Source organism: Berghia stephanieae, chromosome 3 (assembly GCF_034508935.2).
Source record: "Berghia stephanieae isolate SIO BIC M18660-M18661 chromosome 3, UCSD_Bste_1.3, whole genome shotgun sequence".
NCBI classification, from domain to species: Eukaryota; Metazoa; Mollusca; class Gastropoda; order Nudibranchia; family Aeolidiidae; genus Berghia; species Berghia stephanieae.
In genome coordinates this window covers 91,602,371-91,621,681 of record NC_088362.1, presented here as the reverse complement: position 1 = coordinate 91,621,681, position 19,311 = coordinate 91,602,371, and the positions used below count along the sequence as shown (strand labels likewise).

The window sequence follows — 19,311 nt, the reverse complement described above, 5'->3', positions numbered from 1 at the left end:
ACCAGATTTGACAGATTTGCCAATATTATGAGAGTCCTCGATCGATAGAGTTTGAAGGACGGGTTTTTCCGGCCTTATTTTAAATACGTTTCTTTCTAGAGTGTGGCAGTTAACTGGTTAACAAAAATATCAACGAACTAGATAAATGCACAAGTGTACGCGAACTTTTCCTTTGGCTATGTTTACATTGCCTGGAAAAAAATAGATGTTTTTCACACGGTGTTATTAAAACGCGTTATGCAGAAAATGGCCAATAACAATGACAAGATGAATAGAATTTTAAATTCAATACACAAAGACAAATAATTTGACGTTTCAGATTTTCCTTTTGTCAACGCGATATATAAGACACTAATGAAGAACTTTGCATTAGAGAATGGCAATGTTAAGGCCAAGATTCATGGTTATTTATTTCTTGGAGCTTCAAGCTGTAACAATTGTGTTGTAGTAAAAAGGGGACATGGTGCAATATTGATTGAACGAATCTGACGACACTCATCTCTTTGTTATTATTTCTAACCAGCCTTTTTTTTTAATGAGTAGTTATCCCTAAATTAAATTATACCAATGGAGCTATAAACGTTCAATGTTACACATCATTATAATGTTACACCCCTACATACTTTTTTTGTGCTGGTACGTTATATCCGGCAGGCGGATGATATTATGAGTCACAGCACCAATAGATAGTTCGAAGATGACGTCACTCAGGCCTTTGTTATTGTTTTTGCTATCCGCGTTTGTGAGTTGTTTTCACTAAACTGTATTAATCAGATTATAAAAGTTCATGGTTACACAGAGTTTGTGTGTTGGTCCGTTATACTGCCGGATGGCAATGTTGTGAACTCCTTGGCCAAGCGCATTCTATCTATATTAATCATCTGAGAGTCAGTCTAACAAGGAAATAGATATGATCCAACGGTTGTAATGAAATGATTCGTCTCCTTGATTTCAATTGCTGTCAAATGAGATACTATCGGCAGTGATGTATGTTATACCGAATAGAAGGGCCTGTTTTTTGTTTTTGTTTTGTCTTTTAAATGGAAAAAAAAAATTAAAATTGGTGTGTACTTTATGATTAGAACAATAGCTAGGGAAATTCACACACACACACACACACACACACACACACACACACACACACACATATATATATATATATATATATATATATATATATATATATATATATATATATATATATATTCTCACCTTTTTAAAAAATATTTCTTTGTTTCAGCCAATTGCTTCTTCGGGGCAGCGACAAATATTTCGCTGCCCAAATAAGCCATTGGCTAAATTAAATTTGTAGGCAAGAAATATTTTTTAAAAGGTGAGATACTATATATATATATATATCATTCGCGCTCCTTAATTTTACGATCCATATATATTAATTTCTCACGATTATATATGTATGTATGTATTTTTATATATATATATATATATATATATATATATATATATATATATATATATAGTGTTAGAATAAAAATGAACGTGTGGTGAAGGTAATATTGCGAACGAGTCGTGGCAATATGTGTAGCCTACCACTACCATGTTTTTGACAGGTCGTCTTGCTCCATTGATTTTTACTATCATTGATGCTATTTCCTTGGGCATTGAACCGTTAAGACCAGGTAATGTACTATATGTACAAGGATTCAGTATAGTAATGCAGTGTTATTGTTGTTTTTCTTATCAGGTCAAGGTCAGGAGGAGTTTGATGTTGGGCCATATTGTCAATCAATGTCTGTAAGGAAATGCCTTTGCGTTTTATGGCGTTTTATGCTGTAGGGAAGTACCTGTGGTATGCACGACTCAGGACATCCAACCTTATCTTGATTTATTTCTTTTGTCACTCTAAAACGTGAGGGTGTAGCATTTCCGTCGTGTCTTAGAGTCTGATCTTCGACATCCCCAATTTAATCCCTGACGTTATCGGAGCTGCGAATGGCCATTGTCTCCATAGACCATGGTTGACTTCGTGACGATCCATCCATCGTACGCGCTTTGTATTCATTTAGGGGTAAACATGTTTAGGGGGAGAAGAACATTAAATTACAACACCCACCCCCATTTCGCCTCGAGTTTTTTCCATGATGCATGCGAATAGGGATGGTAAAGATAGTGACTTTTAATTTCATCTTCAGTTCTGCTGTAAGTCCGTGGTGGAGAAGGACGTTTTGTATTTTCTGTTGTGAAAGTCCATAGTAACGTTCTATCACGGCTTCTAACTCCTGTCTCTGTTGTGAGACAGTATTACCAAACAGAAATTAATGTTGTTTGATTTCTTTTTGAGTAGTGCTCTGTTGGTGAGATTTCAGTGTTATTTGTAATCTATTGAAATATTGTGTTCTGTTGTGATTATCGGCATTTCTGATTTAATAGATTGTTAAGGATATAATGATATCCAAGTTTCCAGTGCTATCTTGCGATGTGTTACTTATCCGGTTTTTTACTGAGTTTTATATCGGTGTTGATATTTTAAAGAATTGATTATCATTGTTTTCATTTTCTTTCCCAAATCTAGAGATCTGGCCTTTCTTTTACCGTTTTGTGACTTTACCTGACCATCAAGTCACCTTTATGTGACTCATTGTAACATCAATGAACAAAAAAAAATCAAAAATTTCAAAATCTATCAAAGAGGCATCAAAAATAATAAACCATCCTCTTGATGGAGTAGAAAGAATTCATGGAAAAGCAATAGAAAGGAAAGCATTCTCAATTACCAACAATAAAAAACATATTTTATACCATGAATTTAGTCTTTTACCATCTGGGAGAAGGTTTTGTCAGATTAAATGTAGAACTAACAAGTATAAATCAACGTTCGTTCCATCAGCAATAAAAATTTTGAATATTTCATATGGTACAGAAAAACCAAGGATTGATTCGTTGACTGATTAACTGATTAATTTATTTAATGTAAGATTAACTGACCAATTGATAATGATGATAATTTTTGGTGTCGAATTGCCACAATCGTAACAAATTGAAAACGAAATGAATATGTTTATGTTGTGTATATCGCACGTGTGAAAGAAAAGAAAGAAGAGAGAGAGAGAGAGAGAGAGAGAGAGAGAGAGAGAGAGAGAGAGAGAGAGAGAGAGAGAGAGAGAGAGAGAGAAAATAAGTAGGAGTGAAATATCTGTTCAATCTTAGTTATCGTTTAACATTATAACAAGTGTAACTAAATGACAAATTGCCATATTTATGGACAATAAAGATCTATTATTATTATTATTATTATTATTATTATTGACTATAACGTATAACCTTTAGTAACAAGAACTGAAACCTATTACTTAATGAACAAAAACAAGAACTGAAACCTGTTACAAAATAGACATAATAACTTACTGTGACCTCTACATGATTTGAAAAACAATCCATTGTTTGATAACTGCATTAGACATTGTCTGGAACCTAATACATTGGTACTGTGTGTCATTCATCTGGACATTTAGCTCATCAATAACCCACACTTGGAATAACACACAGGCAACTACAGCACGTAGAATATCATCTTCACACAGACGGAGATAAGTTGGGGACCCTGAGGTCATACAAACTAAATAATCATGTTTTTCTATCATTATTCATATATCATTTAGCTTTATATTCACATCATTCACTTCTATCACCAACTCATCATATCTGTCAATCATTAGTTTCATCAATATTATTTTGACATTTATCCTTTTATCACTGACTATATTATCAATATCATAATTCTACTTAGAAGCGTCATCTTGATAACATTCATTACATCAACATCATCATCATTATCATCATCCACCATACCATCTTGATTCATCTGCTATATTCAATCATATACATTTCATTTATATCCAGCTCATTACATTAATTAATAAACACTTCATATTATATACACTTAAATCTCGGACTTGTTGTGTTCATAATTTGTGAATCTTTGGCAGTCAGCCTCACCCCCCCCTTTTTTTTTTTTTTTTTCTTATATAAGTGTCGCCGTCTGGGTCCGAACCGTGCACACTCGTGCCCTGACCGTGTGACATAATTTGGTGGAGCTGCCGGGTAGGATATCTGATTGCCATTGTTTTTGCATATTGTGAATTGATAAGTTTTGAGACACACTTACATCTATACACACCAAGAGTAATCATATACTCGTAATTGCAGTTCTATCTAGCTAGCACTTAGCCACGAGCTGTTTATAAGGACGAACAGTTTTGAACCTAGTTCCTCTTCATTCAGATATATTGTTTCAGTCGATAACACAGGTTACATGAATCTTGTTACCCCCCCCCCTCCACCTGTTTCTATCTATTATATAGATAATCCACTTTAATCGCTCTAAACACCTCTCCTCATTTCATTGTCATCCACAGTCTCGGTGATTACTCAACCTTATCAGAGTTATTCTTTTGCTCTTCCCTTTAGCGACGCCATTGGCTGTCTACGTTTTCTCTTTGATTTTTCATTGTATAACATTTTAGTTTACTGCCGTCTCTGCCGACATTACAGTTCCAAACATGAGTACTAGCATTGAAAAGTTAGCTAAGATTGGTCATCTTTGGGTCTCTCCGGAAGTGAGTTGAAAGACTGGATAGAGAAGTCTATCAAAGAAGAAGACGACAGAAAACAGAGAGAACTTGATGCAGAGAGGGCAAGGGCGGAAAGAGATATCGAAATTGAAAGAGAGAGGGTTAAATTAGAGACGGAAAGGTTGCGAGAAGAAGAGGACAGAAAACAGAGAGAACTTGATGCAGAGAGAGCAAGGGCGGAAAGAGATATCGAAATTGAAAGAGAGAGGGTTAAATTAGAGACGGAAAGGTTGCGAGAAGAAGACGACAGAAAACAGAGAGAACTTGAGGCAGAGAAAGCAAGGGCGGAAAGAGATATGGAAATTGAAAGAGAGAGGGTTAAATTAGAGATGGAAAGGTTGCGAGAAGAAGACGACAGAAAACAGAGAGAATTTGAGGCAGAGAGGTCAAGGGCGGAAAGAGATATCGAAATTGAAAGAGAGAGGGTTAAATTAGAGACGGAAAGGTTGCGAGAAGAGACAGCACTGATAACTTTGCGATTGGAATTGCAGCAGAGGAAAAATGAAGGCAGGGAAGAGGGAGCAATCGGAGGTCAGGCGGAAAGTACTAGTCACATGAAAACTATTAGACTACCAAAATTACCACCTTTTCATGCTGCCAATGATAATCTCCACGACTATCTTCAAAGATTCGAAAGGTATGCGCGAGTAAATGGATGGGAGGAGGAAGATTGGGCCACCCATCTCAGCGCTCTCCTTACTGGCAACGCCTTGGAAGTATACAGTCGCCTATCCGACGATGAGGCCAACGACTACTCTATCCTGAAGGCAAGCCTCCTCAAGCGATATAATTTAACGGAAGATGGATTTCGCGAAAAATTTCGCAAGTCAAGACCGGAGTCGGGAGAAAGCATTGAGCAGTTTAGTAACCGGATTAGCAGTTACTTCAGCAAGTGGGTGGAAATGGCAGGAAAGAACAAGGAAGATGCCGGTGACATCACTGACCTAATTATTAAGGAGCAGTTGATGGACATTTGTGGGCGAGAGCTCCTCGTGTTTGTCAAAGAAAGAAAGCCCACAAGTGTGAAATCAGTCGTGGAACTGATCAGCCAATTTATAGATGCTCACGGCTCAGTAGGTGCCTTCACGAGAACAGCACCAATCAGAACAAAGCAAGAGATGGACTCAAATCAAGTAAGGCCAGAGAATCTCAACCAGAGAGAATTAAGCGGACCGCCTAGGAACGGTCCAGTCACATGTCACATATGCAAGAGAGCGGGACATATTGCCAGAGATTGTAGAACAAAACCCGGACTGGCCGCAGTAACGGTCAGTATATGCGACTACTGCAAGAAACGGGGGCACACTTCGATAGACTGCCGGAAAAGGCAGTTTGATGAGAAGAGGCTACAACCTCCACAGGTCGCCTCAATGTCAGCACCTAACTACACTAACGAAGATTCAAAACACTGCAGCCATGGGCACATGCAACTGATGTGCGGCTGCACACTCCCAGTAACGTCGGCCTTATGCCTGGGCCACGAGGGACGAGACAAGAATATGCCGGTAGCCAACGGCTTACTGAACGGCCGACCGGTGACTGTACTCCGGGACAGCGGATGCAGTTGTGTGGTGGTCAAGAAGGGCCTAGTTGACGGCAGTAGCAGGGGAACACGGAAAGTCCCGGTCCTACTTGCTGACGGCACTGCTAGAGGGAACACGACGGTGGACGTCACCATTGACTGTCCATATTTTAAAGGTGAAGTCAGTGCGGTGGAAATGGAACACCCACTATTTGACGTCATCCTTGGAAACATACCAGGGGCGAACTGTCCTGGTATGTGTAACAAACGTTCTGTGCGAGCAGTCGAGACACGAGGCTCAAAGCACAAAAAGATGAAGAAGTCAGTGACGTTACCTGCCCCGAAATAGACGTCACGCCTGCATATTTAAAGGCTCAACAAGAAGCTGACACATCAATAGCTAAAGCTAGAGAATTTGCAAGCAGTGGTGAGAAGAAAATCACCAACAAGAAAAGTAAACAGTGGTATGCATACGAGGACGGAATCCTGTACCTCCACTACACTTCGCCCAAGGTACACCATGGAAATCCAACGAAACAGGTGGTGCTACCGAAGGGACTGCGAATCACAGTCATGCGACTAGCGCATGAGGGTGTCTTTGTGGGACACTTGGCGGCCAAGAAGACAACAGAACGCATTCTAGAAGCGTTTTATTGGCCGAGCATTTGGACTGACGTGCGCAAATTCTGTCGTTCATGCGATGTATGTCAAAGGTGCGCACCAAAAGGTAAAACCCAGAAAGTTCCCCTTCAGGAGATGCCCTTAATTGAGACTCCATTTCCGCGTGTTGCTGTCGACCTCGTGAGGACGATCATGCCGGCATCAGTCAAGGGAACCAAGAACCATGGTCCGGACTATTCAGCCAGGCTAGCTTAAGCTGCTGAATACATTGCTCAGGCATTTCCTGGTCTTTTAGACAAAATCCAAGATTTTGTCTTAAGTGGGGGGCTGTAAGGAAATGCCTTTGCGTTTTATGGCGTTTTATGCTGTAGGGAAGTACCTGTGGTATGCACGACTCAGGACATCCAACCTTATCTTGATTTATTTCTTTTGTCACTCTAAAACGTGAGGGTGTAGCATTTCCGTCGTGTCTTAGAGTCTGATCTTCGACATCCCCAATTTAATCCCTGACGTTATCGGAGCTGCGAATGGCCATTGTCTCCATAGACCATGGTTGACTTCGTGACGATCCATCCATCGTACGCGCTTTGTATTCATTTAGGGGTAAACATGTTTAGGGGGAGAAGAACATTAAATTACAACACCCACCCCCATTTCGCCTCGAGTTTTTTCCATGATGCATGCGAATAGGGATGGTAAAGATAGTGACTTTTAATTTCATCTTCAGTTCTGCTGTAAGTCCGTGGTGGAGAAGGACGTTTTGTATTTTCTGTTGTGAAAGTCCATAGTAACGTTCTATCACGGCTTCTAACTCCTGTCTCTGTTGTGAGACAGTATTACCAAACAGAAATTAATGTTGTTTGATTTCTTTTTGAGTAGTGCTCTGTTGGTGAGATTTCAGTGTTATTTGTAATCTATTGAAATATTGTGTTCTGTTGTGATTATCGGCATTTCTGATTTAATAGATTGTTAAGGATATAATGATATCCAAGTTTCCAGTGCTATCTTGCGATGTGTTACTTATCCGGTTTTTTACTGAGTTTTATATCGGTGTTGATATTTTAAAGAATTGATTATCATTGTTTTCATTTTCTTTCCCAAATCTAGAGATCTGGCCTTTCTTTTACCGTTTTGTGACTTTACCTGACCATCAAGTCACCTTTATGTGACTCATTGTAACATCAATGAACATTGACTATAACGTATAACCTTTAGTAACAAGAACTGAAACCTATTACTTAATGAACAAAAACAAGAACTGAAACCTGTTACAAAATAGACATAATAACTTACTGTGACCTCTACATGATTTGAAAAACAATCCATTGTTTGATAACTGCATTAGACATTGTCTGGAACCTAATACATTGGTACTGTGTGTCATTCATCTGGACATTTAGCTCATCAATAACCCACACTTGGAATAACACACAGGCAACTACAGCACGTAGAATATCATCTTCACACAGACGGAGATAAGTTGGGGACCCTGAGGTCATACAAACTAAATAATCATGTTTTTCTATCATTATTCATATATCATTTAGCTTTATATTCACATCATTCACTTCTATCACCAACTCATCATATCTGTCAATCATTAGTTTCATCAATATTATTTTGACATTTATCCTTTTATCACTGACTATATTATCAATATCATAATTCTACTTAGAAGTGTCATCTTGATAACATTCATTACATCAACATCATCATCATTATCATCATCCACCATACCATCTTGATTCATCTGCTATATTCAATCATATACATTTCATTTATATCCAGCTCATTACATTAATTAATAAACACTTCATATCATATACACTTAAATCTCGGACTTGTTGTGTTCATAATTTGTGAATCTTTGGCAGTCAGCCTCACCCCCCCTTTTTTATTTTTTTTTCTTATATAAGTGTCGCCGTCTGGGTCCGAACCGTGCACACTCGTGCCCTGACCGTGTGACAATGTCCTTGACACAAGCGTGAATAAGTACCCAACTATAAGCTGTAGTGTCAGGGTGACAGTATTACATAAATAGGAAAACATGTCGCGATCATCTTCTGTTACACGTGCATGTATTATTTACAAATATGATAATAGGTCGCAATTATAGGCTTAACATAACATTATTTTAATGGACACTATTTTGCCTTAGTTTGAGATTGTTTTTTGTTTGTTTGGTTTTCAACAACGAGACTATAACAATTTGGGTTTTCACTCTTCAAAGTAAGTATAATCGTTCAACTCAACATGTTTTGTAGTATTTAAATTTATATATTTATATTTTACATATTTATTTATTTCAGATGACTGATGTTCAAATCGAAGGATGACCTTGGCTGAGTGACATAGCTCAAATAAAAAGTACCCTTCATCCATCTAACGGCGAATACATCTCTGTGCATATCTTAAAATCAAGTGCATTTCAAAATGTTGCACTTCCACAAACACTAAATACAAGCCCGCTGTCAGTGTAAAAATAACAACTTTTCTGCAAGGCTGATAAATCAAGTTATTGAAGTTTGGAAAGACTAGTGCGTTCGAATAGCCATCAACAGCTAACATGCATCCGTCGACGCCCTTAACGTCAGTATTACCGCTGCCCTCTCCATCCCAGCATATAATATCCTCATACAACAACTCGGCTAATCCATTAGGCTGGAATACAACGGCAACAACAGCAGCAGTTGACAGTAGTAGTAATGCTAACTATCATCAGAATCACACGTCATCTGTACTCCAGCCACCAGTACATCAGCAACATCAAGAAATGGAGAAAGAAGTTGAAATGAAACCTCTGGATTTAAGTCTTCGTGCTCCAAGACAATCCGACAACATAAATATGTCATCATGGCAGAGACCTTCGACTTCGTCATCATCCTCATCTAGGTTGGGGTCACAACGGTTATCACCGTATCCAATCCTTTCCCAAAGCTCAGGATCATTATCATCCTCGCCATCTTACAGACATCTGGGGTCACCATGCCTGACACAATCCAGGTCGCCCCTAACTCGATCCATCTCACCGTACTACCCGTTTCACCGACAATCTCCAAGTCCTTACTATCTGTCGGGATCTTGCACTCCACCGGACAACTGCTCATCCCTTCAAGTATTGTCCTCAACCAACCGACTTCTCAATGGATTGTCGTCCGTTTCAGCGTCTCATCTACGATCTTACGACGACAATTCGTCATCCTCTCCCGCGCCGTCAGATCTCATGGGTGTTTGTGAGTCAACAAGAATGATTAAGGATTCGGATCCCTCCTGCAGAGGACATCAGCATCACCTTCATCATCATGACCATCATGGGCAGCAACAAAGCAACTCAAATGGGGATGTAGATGTAGACATCGATTGTGAGGAACCAACTTATATCGACATGGATTCGTCCACCACCGTTGTGAAATCTGTATCTTCTAGACAGCAAGTCCAGCACGATCCTCGCAGTAACCACGGAATGTCTTCCGTGTACACTGGCACATCTGTGATGTCATCCTCATCGTCATCGTCCCACCATACACCGCCTATGTCACAACAGCATCATAATCATCCTCACGAAATATCGTCCCCCTCGTCATCCAATCATCCTGCAGTTGTAGCAGCAGAATGTTCGCATCCTCAAGGCTTACCAACCTTTCTCCAGCACAATCACCAGCGTCAACAACAAGAGCAACAACAGTCTCATCACCGCAACAACCAGGCTGGGAGCCCAGAGGATTATCATCAAACAGCTACGTCATGTCCATCCTTTATCTCAAACAATTTACAATCGTCAATGTCGAATTCGTTACCATCTTTAAGATCTCTCTCCTCTACTCATACACAATATATGTGTGATTCCTCCAACGCTATCTCTGGGGACATTAGCTGTAATACTAACATTAGTACTAGTACTAACAATATAGGTACTTACAATTACTGCAACAATAGTGATAATAAAACTACCGCTCCTACATCAACGCTCGCTTCAAATTCAGACATAGCTTTTGTGCCCGATATACGCACGTATCACCAAAGCAATCAACAACAACAGCAGCAACAACAACAACAACATTACCATCAAAACCCTGATTCGTCCAGTAGTCCTCCCACTAATCTTGAACCCTCTTCCTCATCCGCATCCTCCTCCTCCTCTTACTCTTCTAGAACATCCTCATCTCCCTGGAGAGCAACGTCAACAAACGCGGAATTAGCCTCTCCTGGTAACAGTAACAGCAGCACAAACAGCGGCAACTGCACAATGTCGTCACAACAAAGACCGCCAAGTCCTCAAATGTCTCCCGACTCTAATCTTTCCAGGTCTGCCTTGTCTATCATCAAAGGCCCCTCTAACAACAAGGAAAACATTCGCTTTATCAACGGAAGATCAGATACTGCTGTCTCTCACAACAACACCATTAATCTCAGTCACAATGTGATGGGTGGTGGAGACAATGTTTCTGGATCTACCTCAGCGAGGCGCTCTTTCTTCCAGATCGACTCAAGCATTCTGGAGCAGAACAGCGACACGGGCCTGCTGGCTGAAGAAAACTTACAGAATAACGGCAAATCGGGCCGGTGTAGTGTTCTCGATTTTTGGATCTCTAAAATTCTTATGGAGGAAACGCCACGAAGGCGATGTAGTGCCGACATCCGACAGACTGTGGACGGGAATAAAAAGATTCGTCTTCGTCTTGTAGATCTCATCGAACTTCAAGTGGAACAAAGCTTGTTAAAGGCATGAGCGCGTTTCGTTTGATATTTCTGGAATTGACTTGTTAATACGATTGGGATGTCACCAATTTATTCACACCGATGTATTGACCCATCATTTCAGTAATTGATTAGAAGTAATTATGTCTTCATGCTTTATTTATTTATTTATTATTGTTTGACTCCAATATATTTTCATTTCTGGTCCAAGATGTATAAAGAGTCATTGATGGAGATAGAGTAATAATGATAATATATGTTTGCTTGTCTATCCTATTGATTATGTGTTTCCTTGCATTTTATAAGTGTATGTGCATATATAATTTACGACGCGTCTGTATTTGTATACGAGAGAGAGAGAGAGAGAGAGAGAGAGAGAGAGAGAGAGAGAGAGAGAGAGAGAGAGAGAGGGGGGGGGGGGGGGGGGGGGGGGGGGGGGGGGGGGGGGGAGAAGAGAAAGTGGTGCAAATGGATCATTGAGAAACGATATTGATGTTATTAGTGGAGCGGATTTTTTATATAAACTAGTTCGTGTAAATTTCTCACTTGTCCTAATTCGAACATTAAGTTTCCAAATATTAGAGAAACTAAAGACACGATTGGCCTCGTTCTCCTACCGTCCTCTAAATCCGACCACATTTTGATATCGCCAGCTTCTTTGACTTATCCATACTTGTCCATACTAATATTATTTGAAATCATTTGCACAACATTCTTTTAAGGTTTTTAGGTCTTTATTATGGTCTGATTTATTTTTTTTTCACTCTTCTCTCTCTCTCTCTCTCTCTCTCTCTCTCTCTCTCTCTCTCTCTAACACACACACGCGCGCGCGCTCACACACGCACACACACGCACACACAAACACACATAAACACACATACGGCAGAAAGTTAGATGACTTGCACTTTTAAGTGACATGCTTAAATGTCTTAAATGTTTATGTGCTTGGAATGAAATACCAGTCAAAAGGGGTCGGTCATTTAAATGTGCGAGCTTTACAATGTGATTTCTGTTGTTGCCAAGAATTTTTTTTTTTTGGAATGAAAGTATCAATATGCTAATATAAGGACTTTTAGTGTCCCCTACTACCGTGGTAGGCAGGACTTTTGTTACCAAAAAGTAAAACAGTTAAAACAATCTGACAACTGGAAACTCGGCTAAAATATAGCGACTCTTATCTTCCATTTGTGTATTTATCTGTGTTTATGTATGGTTCTTTTTTGTCATATTAAATTCTAATCAATATATGCATAATATGATTAAGTCATTTCTATGTCTCTCTAACTGTGTTTGTGTTGAGTGCTGTATCCGGTTACTGGAGGATTTACAAATTTATCGAGGATTACGGGTAGTAAAAATTAGTTCACGTCATTGACGTCATAGTAGAAAATTGTGGATCACATACGGGTATTTTGTTTTATTTTTTCAGCTTTAATATCCTTTGTTATTGTGATTGCTGTTATAGATTGCTGTTATAATCTTTTTACAATTAATGTTTATTGTTATCACCATTGTCAACAATATCATCATCTGCATTATTATTATCCTGACGATGGTGATGACGATGATGATGACGGCGATGATAACGACGACGATTACTATTGTTTTTTTAGTGACATGTTAATATCGCTTTTAATACGTGCTCTCTGATTCTCTGATATTTCGTCGAATGCGTCGAGTTTGTTTTTTTTTTAATATGAGAATACAAAAATTCTGTCGTTTCATCTCCTCCACTATTGTCGTATGATTTTCTGATCGGCGTTTGCCATTTCATCAACCTGTGACAGCAATTATTAATTTCCCTATCGATTCAAGATAGTTGTGTCATCAAACAACAATATTCTCCATTCGTCTCAGTCGACGTTTACTGACTTGCAAGTCTGATAACCCAAATGTTTATAGTCCCATTTTGGTTTAATGGACATTCTCTCAACCAACGAAAACTATTATTGCCCATTACAACACAATGTTAAATCAGGCCCATCGATGTGCTCGGTTATCAGACCTGCAAAAAATGCGTTTACCTAGGTCTTAATCCTAGAAGATTAAAGGCTTTTATTTCTTGAATTATTAGCAGGTCTTTAAACTTTAAACCCAATGCGTTGGATTGCGTTGGGTTTAAAGACCTGCTAATAATTCAAGAAATAAAACCCTTTAATCTTCTAGGATTAAGACCTAGGTAAACGCATTTTTGCAGGTCTGATAACCGAGCGCATCGATGGGCATTATCATTGTTGTAATTGGCAATAGTTTTCGTTAGTTTGATAGTATTTTCATTACTACTACAATGAATGAGTACTTAACAATTCGGGTTATCAGACCTGCAAATAAGTACACGTCGGTTTATTGCCATGTAAATGTTGTTGTTGTTTTTTTGTTTGTTTCTTTTTTTAAAACTGAGATGAAGAATGTATAGATAGTTCGAAGATGACGTAACTCAGGTCTTTGTTATTGTTTTTGCCATCCGGGTTTATGAGTAATGCTCACTGAACTGTATTAACCGAACTATAAACGTTCATGGATACACACAGTTATGTGTGTACCGTTATACTTCCGGATAGCAATGTTATGAGCTTCTTAGCCAAGCGCATACTATATATAAAGGATGTCCCTAGATATTTGTGTTTTGAGTCTAGAAATATTATGTGATGCATCTATGAGATGAGCACGAGCTCACCTTTTCAAGTTTGAGTTTGATTGTGTTGTGTGAGACATATAATAATATATACAATTGATTCCTCTATGTCTTCATTGTTTGAAATGGTTATGGAGTAGATAAACGAGGGATGCCAAATATCGGAATTCTTGTCATGAATCGGAGGACAACCAAGTTTTATACGAATTAACTACACGTGTGAAAACAAAAGGTTTGACTTTTATTGCATTTAATTCATTCATATTATCCGATGACATCAATTTGAATTTGGAATTCTCATATCCATAAAAGAAAAAAATTAAAGATTTATGATTCAGTGCCAGACAACAAAAAATAGAAATTATTCGTCATCAAATCTTGGCACTCTCTTCATGATAGTAGTTATGGAAAAGTTGTCATAATTTCAAAAATAGACTTGTTTATAACGAGAAATTTGAACTGTCAGCTTTGTTTGATTGTTCTCGGAATTATAAACAAAATACCTTCCCAATGACCTATGATTATGATTTCTCTTTGAACGTCACTATACTGAGAGTTGACAATGTTTTTCAACCAGTTAACTGCCGTACTCTGAAAAACTTCGCGAAGTTCCAGGTTTGAGAGTTTATGGCCAAGATGACGGTCAAGGTTTCTGGCCAAATTTTTAAATACACGTTTTCCCAGAGTACGGCGGGTAACTAGTTAAATGTATTCTGCCGTAACTGGAAAATTACATATTTAAAAATTATGCCAATAAACTCGTCCTTCAAATATTGATCGATTTAAATGACCCTTATCTTGGCAAAAACTCGATAATTGAAGGACGAGTTTTCTGGCTAAAAATTTAAATATTGTTTTTCCAGAGTACGGCAGTATGGATGTCGATGAATTTATCATTATTTTATGAATATGCATAAACACAATGTATTCTAGCGCAGGATATGGCTGGGAGTACTCAAGTCTTTTGAAGGAATTTCGCCAAAATGTTCATTTTTCATTTTTCTTTTTCTTGTGTCTTACACCAGAGTTAAGTCAGTGTGAAACAAATCATAGAGCCTTTTTGTATTAGTGACTTGATTTCTTGACAATGTGTCGTGACATTGTTACAAAAACTGATAAAGTGATTTTTTTACGGACAGGTTACTAACTTCTTTTTAGTCTTACAACTAAATGCATGCCTTCGTGGTGTAAGATATAAATAATCTGTTATTATTTTTAATAAACATTTTTCGTGATTACTGTTTTCTATTAGGAGAACAATTGAGTATTGTAGAAAAGCAAATCATTTGAAACTTCATTTTGAGTAGAATTTTAACGCGTCATTTTTTTAAAAGAATATAAATTTTAGCGATTTCAGTGGTCGCACTGACGTTGAATAAACTAAAAGTGTTGCAGGCGCCGTATGTAACACCCCGAAAGGCCTAAAAACAAATAAATAAAACAATGATATTTAGTAGTTCTCTGTGACATCCCTGCTATTTTCGCCCTTGAGTATAAAACTTTGGCGAGGAGACAAAGAAACAATGAATAATGAATTTAGAAACAGTGCACCAACTTTTCATAAAACAAAACAGAGTAATTTAACTTGTGATACAAAATGCCTTTTGGTATTGTGAAAAAAAAATAAAAGTTATTTATTTCCCATCAAACCGGTTTCGTGACGTCTTTCACTTTCACAAATCTTTGTGATGTATGCTAGAAATGGCTGCTTCGATTAGTTTGGAAATGAAGAGCGAAAACCACGATCTAGTATTATGTCAACTTTCACAAAAAAAAAAAAAAGAAAAAAAAGAAAAAAAAGAAGAAAAACAACAACAACATTTCTAATTAAAACTGCAAATGTGAAGTAAAATTTGAAGTTTTTCAGACGATTGATCGCTTACATTTTAATACAAATCTTCCTTCAGTGAAATCAATAGTAAGATAATGAAACAATTGTATTTAGTCGTTAAGGTTATGATATCGTACCAAGCTTTATATCTCCTCCTCTGCTGAACAATTTAAGAAATGACATGGTGAATGAAAGAGGAGCTTGAAAGTAATTTTTCACAAAGTAAAATTTTACAAGGAGATGATAATGATATTGATGATGATGATGAAGATGATGATGATCACGTTGATAAGTAAATACTAGTTACAACAAACACAACAATAGCAAAAACACCAAAACCAACAAAAATCACAATAATCTAAATGAGGTAACGATTTGGCTTCATACTAGATTGGGGTGTTTTGCCATTTTAAGATTACCTGTAGAACCTGTAAGCAAGGTGTAAATTGGAAGCTTGCGTCGTCTTAGAATCAATAATCGTATTTTAGTTTAGATAACTGTAGGTTAAAAAAAATTGTGATAAATAAAATAAGATTAAGCTACACTTCTTAGCAGTCAATTCCCACTTCTTTCCACTAACCAATCGATCGGTATGGAGTTAAAAACTAACGATAACCTGATTGGTATTATAAATAGATTATGGTTTAGAACTAGAACTTGGGTAGTAGTTTAATCTTATTAACCACTTAACTCTGAAAACCATGTATTTAAAAATTTGGCAGGAAAACTCGTCTATCAAATATCAAATTGTCTGATGTACAAAAATAAAAGCAATCTGAATAAATAAAAGGTAGGCTGTATCATAACGAATATGACGATTTTCCTATAGTTGGCAAGGAGAGAGTTAAATGTCCCTCATCTTGGCTAAAACTCTCAAACCTGGGACCTCGCAAAGTCCCAGGTTTGAGATTTTTTTTTTACCAAGATGATGGCCATTTAAATCGATTGATATCTGAAGGACGACTTTTCTGGCCAATTTTTAAATACATGGTTTTCCAGAATGCGGCAGGTAACTGGTTAAAACCTCAAGTCTTTTATGCGGGATATAGATTCTACATATCCAAATTCTGTTTTTGATCCTGGTGTGAAATTTCTGCATCATTTTCATTTGAGTACATATTATGCACTATTTTCTCTCCGGAAGCTTGTGCTTACATTATGTACTTTTCCATTTAACAGCTTGAATGTAATCTTGTTGGCTTCATATTTGGTATAATTTAAGATCTAACTAATGCCTAAATTAAAAAAAAATCGTGAATCGAAAAAAAGAACAGTAGCTAAATGAAAGCTCTGAGAGAAAGGATGTTTTCAGTGAAGTAAATAAGTGAAGTTGTTATAAATTGGTGATTTGTAAGCACTGCTAAAGTTGTTGGCCTAAACCGGTTCCATATACAAATTGAGTGTTGATTATTTGCACCAAGTCTTTTATGGCGGTTGAATCATCAACAAGTGAATCATAATAATATTCTTTAAAGTTTCATAAAAGTTTTTGTCAAGTACTGTGGTTGTCGTGTTGCTTCTATTTTTTTTTTTTTTTTTACTAATTATAACATAAAAGAACTCTACAAATTAAGATGATTAAAAAAAAATATTATGAATTCTAGTAGAAACTTGGGGTTTTTTTTTCTCTCGATTTATTTTATTTTTATTTTGTTAATATACTTAATTTTCGTTTGTACTTTTGGAAGACATTATTTTTTTCAACATGAAAAAAGTTAAAGTGAAGGTAGTGAATGTGGTAGCGTGAGGAATGACGCGAGAAATAAGTAGTGTGGATTTGGGATTACATTAAAATTCCAAATGTTGCCAAGCGAGTATCCACGTCATGCAAGTCTGTTTTTTTTTTTTTGGTATGATTGTTGTTGTTGTTTTTTTAAATCAAACATCTAGATTTTAACAAGAAACTTGAATTTACTTAAGACTTCCCGATTGTCCATTGACTGTATTATAGCAGTGTTCCTCGGCTTATTTGAATCTCGTTTTGTTCTAGAACAAATCAGAACGCACTTGTATTTATACCTTAAAATACACGCTGGTTGCGTTTTAGCAGCCTTTTTTCTCCCTTCAATAAACTTCATTTCAGTCCTTAAATGCATGTTATGAACGCCCGTCTAGTTTTACGCCAAATGCTGAAAATATGGCCAGGGGAAATAGACGAAATAAAGCAATGAACCCATGAAACGTAATAATCGAATTAGAAAAATGTCATGACCAGTTTTTAGTTGATTTTTGTTTGTTATTGTCGTTCCTGAGTCAGTCTTAGAGCAAATGCAGAATATCTCGTGGTATCGTGTTTTAAAAAATGGAATTGGTTTGTTTTTTATTTTGTTGGAAGTTAAGTTTTTTGTTTTATTTTGCTGATTTTCTTTTGTTGTTTTTTTGTTGTTGTTTTTTTCTTTGTCTTTGCTTTGTTTTTGTTTTGTTTTTTGTTTGTTTTTTTTGTGTTTGTTTTTTTTTTTTTTTTTTGGGGGGGGGGGGGGTCTATTTTTGAATGTTGTGGTTGCATTCGCAATGGGTCCAGGGAGAGCTTAAGAACTTCAGAGAGAGAGAGAGAGAGAGAGAGAGAGAGAGAGAGAGAGAGAGAGAGAGAGAAATTATCCCTACCTGTGATCTGGCCCATTATGCAAATGTCTTGTCGTCAATATCAACCTTAAGCGTTGCCTAAGTGAGCGCTTGTATTTTATCTCAGATCTGATAGATCAAATTAGTCGACTATGCCATTGAGAGCTTAAGGTTCTAAATGGATTAAGCACATTGATATTGTTATTATTGTCGGTATTATTATATTTATTATTATTATTATTATTATTATTATTATTATTATTATTATTATTATTATTATTATTATTATTATTATTATTATTATTATTATTTAGGGGATATATCAGCAAAGCAAACGGTCGTAAATAAACACCCAATTTTTCCTATTATTAACAACATCAGCGTTGGGAGGTACATACAGCAATGGCCCATTTACTTTAGAAAGATGTTTCGGACATTAGCTTTAAAATTATTTATCTCCTCTGATTAATTGATACGTTTGATTCGTGACCTCTTACAAGTAAATCGGAATTTCATACGTGAAAAATTATACACTTAGTAATTATGATGATATGAATGATGATGATGTTAATAGTAATAATAATAATAATAATAATAATAATAATAATAATAATAATAATAATAATATGATAATGATAATAATAATGGTAATAATAATAATAATAATAATAATAATAGTAATAATAATAATAATAATAATAATAATAATAATAATAATAATAATAATAATAATAATAATAATAATAATATTTCATTTCCATTTCAAACTAGAGTACAACAAAACGACTTGCTATCTAACATGATGGTACTTTGCATTTTGGTGTCGACGATTTACATTGGAAATTCCCGT

The 19,311-nt window shown here is 36.7% G+C and overlaps 1 protein-coding gene across 2 annotated transcripts in view; it reads left to right on the top strand.

Moving 5' to 3' along the window:
- Window positions 1–18,372, top strand: part of LOC144968820 (uncharacterized) — an 86,292-nt gene extending 67,920 nt beyond the window's left edge. The window contains exon 2 of one of the 2 annotated variants that reach the window (XM_078907528.1): window positions 9,045–18,372. In XM_078907528.1, coding sequence (XP_078763654.1) covers window positions 9,302–11,464 — 2,163 coding nt within the window. In that variant the 5' untranslated portion in view covers window positions 9,045–9,301 and the 3' untranslated portion in view covers window positions 11,465–18,372. The remainder of the gene's footprint in view (window positions 1–9,044) is intronic. The other variant, XM_078907529.1, reaches the window with a different exon arrangement.
- Window positions 18,373–19,311: the final 939 nt, after the last annotated feature.